Consider the following 6,994-nt stretch of genomic DNA (forward strand, 5'->3'; position numbering starts at 1 on the left):
ATCCCAGCCCTCAGGAGGCAGAGGCAGGTAGAGCTCTGTAAGATCAAAGCCATTTCTGGTCTATAGAGAAAACTATTTTCTACACCAAAACTTGGAATTGTCTACCAATGGGCAAAACATTAATGCCAAACACAGACAAATCAAGTAACTTACCTATTTTACTGCTTTTTCTAAACTTTGAAAACTTAACATTGTGGCACACATGTAATTCTAGCACTTGAAAGAAGAATCAGAAGTTCAAGGTCCTCAGCTACATAATAATTTTCAGGCCAGACAGGACTCAAAAAGAGGGACTAGAGATGGCTCAGCATGAGCACTCACTACTTGAAGAACCAAGTTAGCACCAGCATTTGGCATCACAACCACCTATAACTCCAGCTCCAGGGGATGACAATGTGGGCATCCTCACACATATGTACACACTAAACAACAAAAACAAAGTGCTTTGACAGCAATTGAATGCCACTGTTAAAAAAGAACCACTTGTACTCTGTGTAATCTTGGAGGGCATTGGTTTCCAAACCCAGCCCCCTCTACCAAGTAGGGGCAACATCCTCCCCCCCAACCAGGATTCCACAAATGTCAAAAGGCTGCCTCTGTAAGGGATTCTCTCTGTAACAGACTATTATTTATGGTTGCTGTTCAAAGGGGCAGAGTTTGAATTAGCACTACCAAGCAAAACATTGACCTGCATCATTTAATTGCTATTTATTTTCATAAACATGAGGTATTTCAAAGTGCTATAAGATGCAGCACTAAATATATACATTTTGAAGAAATTAAACACAGAACTTTGCCATTTTACCCAGTTCTATGCACCAAACATGAACAAATACATTAACAGGAAGAAACAGGCTAGGAAAAAGGAATATATATATAGTAAAATTTCTTTACAAAAGTTTCTTAGTTCAAAAAGTGATAAAGTAATATCTACTCAAAACTTTCACAACTCATTTTCATACGAAAATATAAGTATCAAATTTAGTTATGTATCAGCATCATACTAAAGTATACAGGCAGTGTAAGAATTAGTTCAGTACATAACAGAGATTAACAATATATTTGTATACAAAACATGCTCCTCAAACATTGAGGTATTCTTACAGTACTTAGATGTGAACTTCCAGTCTAATACTGGCCACAAGAGCCACCTCTCTTTACCCAGGACGTATACAAAAGGCGGATGTGGTAATGGTATTTACAGAAGTGTTCCCAGGGGCATCAAACAGCAAACCCCTCTGTGACATCTGCTGGAACTTAAGCACCATTGTAAAAAGAAGGAATGACTGTTTGCTTGGAAACTTGGACCGGAACAAGGTGACTTCGACAGCCTCCCAACTGTCCATGGCTGTCACCAGGTAAGGTGGAGGAAGAAACAAGCCACCTTAGCATCCCATAACCCAGTCTTGTCCAAAATCCCGGCAGAACCCCACGTCCTGCCCCTCCCTAGATCCAAACAGGGGACCGATTTGAAAGTAAACCAACATTCTTAATGTCAACACAATGTTTGTTCGCTTAAAAAAAAAAAAAAATCAAAATGTGCAAAGTGGCAGCGACTGTCCGTTTGAGAAATGTTTAGCAAGTCCGAGCGTGTTCGATCTTCTTTAGCAACTGCTGCTGTCTTGCCTGCAATTTCTCCTTTTCCAGGAGGAGCTGGTGCTCGTTGGCCTGCAGGGCGTGGACGTACTCGGTGGCCTTTTTTAAGATGACCACCTTGGCGGCCTTCTCGTTCTTCACCAGCTCGGGCACATGGTCCCTGAGCGTCAGGAAGCTGGAGCGCAGGTCATTGCGGCGCTGGCGCTCCAGGATATTGTGGTTGCGGCGTCGCTCGCTGTCCTCCGAGTCTGAATTTCGGGGACTCAAGCTCTTGGCCTTTGCGGGGACCACGTTCTTGAGGGGTCGTGGAGAAGTCTCGCTCTTGATCTTCTTCTGCGGGGGCGCATCCTCGCTTTCCACGTAGGGAGAGGGCGCAGCATAGTTGTGTTGCTGGTGGATAGGGACGCAACGCTTAAGGATCAGCTCTCCAGACTGTGCACGCCCCAGGCCCAGCGCCGCAGTCTTGGGGCGCACGGTGATGGTGAATGTGGTGACAGCCTTATTGTTAGAGGAGGACCGCCGCTTTTCCACGGTGACAACGTCTATTTCCTCTTCTTCGTCTTCCTCTTCGTCATCCTCATCATCTTTGAAGGGGGAAAAAAATAAGACTTTCAGGTACATTTTGAATGAAATTAACATGTCTGGACCAAGCCTGGTAGGGCTTGCTACAATCACAGCTTGATTAGCATGTGGGAAAGGTTTACTTTGGGTGCCTACATTTCATAAACACACACACACACACAAAACCACACAGGGATAGAAATAGTTTCTTCCTATTTTCAGTTTTCATGGAAGAATTTAGTGAGCTGGAATGGTGCAGCTCAGTGGCAGAGCCACTTGCCTATTATGTGGAAGGACCAGAGTTGGATTTCCTAGTGTCAAAAACTTTGAGCAGGTGGCAAAACTTGAAGAACCCAAGCCTGAGATCAGAGAATCACTTGTGGGAGGATTGTGGAGAAGGTTAATCTTCCTCATCCTCAGTTATATTCAATGGGAATGGAGCCATAGCATTCGAGTTTGGCAGACAATATGTAGACTTGGTGACAGATGCTCAGTAATAGGAGTTTTTAGCATAATCACCAGCCAGTCTGCCCCATGGATTTATTTATACACATTTCCACAGCCACCTTTCAGACTAGAGGCTCCTCATTTGGTGAAACACATGGCTGGGTTTGATTTTCCACCCTTTTATTCGAGGAACAATTTCATTCACTAAGGAAGAAAAATAACTTTCTCTCATGAACATGAGTTCTTAAAAATTTTTTTTAATTTAGGCAAAGATCAGGCCTCAACTATAATGCTCTAATCCACAGCTGACACACCCCTATACCCCCATGGGAGCAGTGCCCAAGCCACCCTAAGAGTAGGAACAGTGTATCATCATGTGTACTTTGACCCCCCTCCTCCTCATTTACTACCATGCTAGGATAGAAAATTATTGTTTAAAAATGCAAGCATGAAAATCAAAACACATCTTTTGCTTGATCTGATGGGGACCGGAAAGCCGAACAATTGTGGGATTTGTTCTAAGGCTGAAATGTGAGGCTGTTCCAGTCTGTGGGTCCCTTTAAGCCAGTGTTTTGGTTTTCTGCCAAGAAGACAGCTGTTGGAAGGAAGTGCTTCCTCACCGAAAGCTGTCAAGGCAGACATTAAAGGGACAGAGCCCTTTCAAAGTGTAGGCTTATCACCAAGTTTCCTTCCAGGAGCCTCAGAAAGATCCCTCCTCAGCCCTGAAGGAAAATTTAGGATTTTTATTCTTCAGCATTGTGAAAACATTGACTTTCAAAGTCTAATAGGAGGGTTAGCCCCCAGCTCTGGGGACAAGGGTAGAGTGGGCAGTACCTCCAGAGCTCCAGGCAAAATGCTAGATTTAAAAAAACAAAACAAAAAAAACCCTTCCCTTCCGTGGAAGACCCAGACAAATGCACACAATAGAATCAATGAATCCTTGTAGGGCTGTGCGCATTCTTAGGAGGGGCAGTGGAAGGCCCCACCCTCACCTTCAAGGGCACCGGGTTACAGAATACAACTCAGCTCAATTAGGTCTGGAATTCCAGCTAGAAAACAAAACTGCACCAGCGTTCACGCAAAACCGGAAAGGGGAGGCTCCCTGAAAACGTACACCACCCCTATTGCACTTGCTGCCAGCTGCTGAACAAGAGGGAGGGGTGCACACACCACCTCCAGTCTCTCGGATCCTTGACCTGACTGTTGGCCAGGCACAACGCCGCCTGCTGGCCACGCATCAAGAGCAAATAACCCACCACCCACGGAGGGGCGGGGGCCCAAGGTCCTTTGAGAAAAAAGGAGTGGGGAGCTGGTCACTCTAACTTCTTGTAGCCCAAGTAAGATTGTGCATAGCCCTTGTCTTTTGGGGGATCTTTCCTCTTCCCTGACCTAACCTAGAGCTTAAAGGGGCCCAGGGCTCTTTTCCATTCTGGCACTAACAGTTTCTATCCAGGCAGCCTTCTGACCCAACACCGGGATTGAGCTGACCACCAGTTTTTCCCACGGTGATGACCAAGCCAACTTAAGGGAAAGTGGCGTTGGAGTTTCCAGCCTCCCGGCTCCACTCTGGGAAAGACTAGGGAAGGATAAGACCACCGGCAAGGCACTGCTGCTCCCGACAGTCAAAACACTAACCCACGCTAACAAAGGGACCGCGACCCCCAACTCCAGGACACTAAGGAGGCAGCGGGACCCGGCCCCAGGCATTACCTGAGTCGCTCAGGGTGTCCTCTCCGGAGGTGCTGAGAGCCTTGTGGTCACCACCGCTGGACGGACGGCCGCCTGCGCGCGGAGGAGCGGCCGCCGGGACAGCAGCCGGGGCGGCGACACTGGTAACCACGACGCTGGCCGCAGGGACATTGGTGGGGGCCGTGGGCACCGGCGCGGGCTCGCGCTTGTTCACCGGGAAAGGGAAGACCACTGCGGGGTCCACGCATTCGGCGGCCGGGTGGGGGAGCTCGGTGGGCAAGGCGGCCACTGCACGGCCAACACCCGCGGCCCCACCGTGCACACGGCCCCCAGGGCCGGTGCTACCCGCTCCCTGGGCCGGGGCGGTGGGGCTGGCAGTCGGAGGCCCGCGGCCGTGCTGCAGCTTCTCGCTCACCGCACGCTCCAGCTTCTCACGGGCGGAGAAGCCGCTCCACATACAGTCCTGGAGGATGACCGGGTTGGGGGTGAGACCACCCAGTCCCCCCAGGCCGAACGCATCCTCCTCGGCCGGGTTGCCCCACAGGTCGGCTTCGGGCAGCAGCATCTCCGTAGCCCAGTTCGAGGGCTCGGGGCTGTGCTCCGGGAAGGCGCGGCTGGGCGACAACGGAGGCGTGGGCAGCAGCTCAAACTTCTTCCAGATGTCCTCCCCCGGGGGAGTCGAGTCCGGACCGCCGAAGTAGAAGTCGTCTTCGTCCGGATAGAAGCAGGGCTGCAGAGAGTCGAACTCGAGGTCTGGGTTCTTGCAGATCATCCCGGGCATGGTGGACGCTGTGCAGCTGGGCATTGGTTCGCCTCCCGGCCGGCGATAAAACACTTTTTTCCTCTCAGCTCTTTTTAATATGGGGGAGTGCTTCTTTCCCGTGGGGGGCGCAGAGTCGTGCCAACCTCCAACCCTGCAACCGACAGGCACACCAGAAGCAAATGAACCGAAGAAGCGGACTAGGGGGGACAGGCAGCGGGCGCCCCCAATTCTCCCCAGGCACTCGAAGGTGGAGGAAGTTCAGTCTCCGGCTCTCTCCCTCCCTCCTTTTGTGTACAAGCTGTCTACGACAGGGGGTGGGAGGGGGCATGCAGATGCTGGGGGTGGTGTGGCTCTGCAACTTTGGAAACTGCCATTTCATTCACACAAGGCACTGCCTGGGGGAGGGGGCTGTTCAGGCTGCAGAATCCTAGCCTTTACTAACACGACAGCCCCCCTCTTACACCAGTGTAGGGCCAGCTGCTCAAAGGAGGTCTCCGCTCTCCAGTCCAGCTACCGGGTATGAGATTGGAGTACCTTTCCTTCCCCTTTTGCAAAAATGCAACCTCGGAAGCGCAAACGGTAACCGGGTTTAGGAAACTTTATAAATATTAAGAACCTTTCTCTAGACAGGCCAACAACAGGCACCTATCAAGAACCCCCGCCCCGCGCCCCAATTTCAGCAGATACCCTCCGACACTCAGCGTCTGCCAACAGCTTATTTTGACCCTCTCCAATTTCCTCCCTTCGAACCCCACAAGCTCTTCCAAGGAGAGGCTAAGCCCCATTCCTGGGAATGGTGCTGGGGCGCCGGCGCGACTAGGGTCGTAGGAAAAATCGGGTCCCCTAAGCTGGAGCAGCCGTGACCTAGATTGCCACCCAGCCCCGCCTAACCCCTTTTCCTTCTTCCCGGGGCACCCTTTGGAGAAGAGCCTCAGCTTGGGGTGGGGACGCACCGGCTCCCCGTCAGCTCACACACAGATAAATCTTGTACAGCAAAGCCAAATTTCTTTCCATTTAAGCCATTTCTCGGCCCCGGCAAGGGCTGTAAAAAGGATTAGGGCGGGTCTCTTCCAGCTGGGGTGCCTTGGGGCGGAACTGGATTTTCAGGGAAAACCCCCGGATGGTTTTGTTTAGGAAGCAGGCGCAGTCCCCCCGGCACATTCGGGCTCCCGGTGCGCTAGCAGCTATCGATCTGGGGGCTTGCCCTGCCGCGGCGCTCCGCCGCTCCCCCAGCGCTTTGCAAGTCCCGCTTCTTACCTCCCTCGGACCGCCGGGGATCCGGAGGCCACTGGACGCTGGGGTCTCCGCGTGGGCTGTGGGGGCGGCTGGGAGGGGTCCTCGGGCGGCTGCAGTGTGTGCGCGCTTACGACTGGCTAGCGCTCGCTCGGCTCCAACCCAGTTCCCAGGAGCCCCCCGCATCCACCCAGCGCGTCCAGACAGATGACTGTCAGTGGCTGCGCTTTGAAGCTCGGGGGATATTATTAACTGAAAAAATCTGACACACCCGGGGGGCGGGGAGAGAAGGGGGCTGTGGCGCAGACAAGGGGGAGGGAGAAAGGCAGAGGCAAGCCGCTTTACCCCGCCCTCCTGATTTCCATAAAAATCAGGGGAGGCGCCAAGGCTTTCGCGCCAAAAGCCATTTGCTTTTCTTTTTTGCAGACTGCAGGCTGCAAAGCTGGGAAACCCGCGGTGTCTTGCTCCCGCCCTTTCGGACCCCAGGACTTGCACCCACTGCGCTCTCGTGAACCGGCTGCGCGCCGAGCGGTGCAGCGCAGCACCCACAGGGTGTGCCTGACCGAGGCTCTGCATCCCCCCCCAACCCCCCGCTCCCCGCCCCAGTGCTCTTGGGTGTGTGTTGGGAGGGGGAACAGGTTTCTAGCCCAGTCCCCGCCCCGACTGCATTTTGTGTGTGTGTGTGCAAGCTGAGCTCGAGGCCAA

At 52.4% G+C, this 6,994-nt stretch overlaps 1 protein-coding gene across 1 annotated transcript; it reads right to left on the bottom strand.

Annotated features, from left to right (window-relative positions):
• Window positions 1–689: 689 nt before the first annotated feature.
• Mycn (MYCN proto-oncogene, bHLH transcription factor) lies at window positions 690–6,506 on the bottom strand. Its single transcript, XM_008839771.1, has 3 exons — window positions 6,314–6,506; window positions 4,315–5,207; window positions 690–2,180 (listed from the first exon to the last, which is right to left on the bottom strand). The coding sequence occupies exons 2-3, from the start codon at window positions 5,096–5,098 to the stop codon at window positions 1,576–1,578; spliced, it is 1,389 nt and encodes a 462-aa protein (XP_008837993.1). The 5' UTR covers window positions 5,099–5,207; window positions 6,314–6,506; the 3' UTR covers window positions 690–1,575.
• Window positions 6,507–6,994: the final 488 nt, after the last annotated feature.

Source organism: Nannospalax galili, unplaced genomic scaffold (assembly GCF_000622305.1).
Source record: "Nannospalax galili isolate Female #2095 unplaced genomic scaffold, S.galili_v1.0 scaffold1379, whole genome shotgun sequence".
In the NCBI taxonomy this organism is placed as follows: Eukaryota; Metazoa; Chordata; class Mammalia; order Rodentia; family Spalacidae; genus Nannospalax; species Nannospalax galili.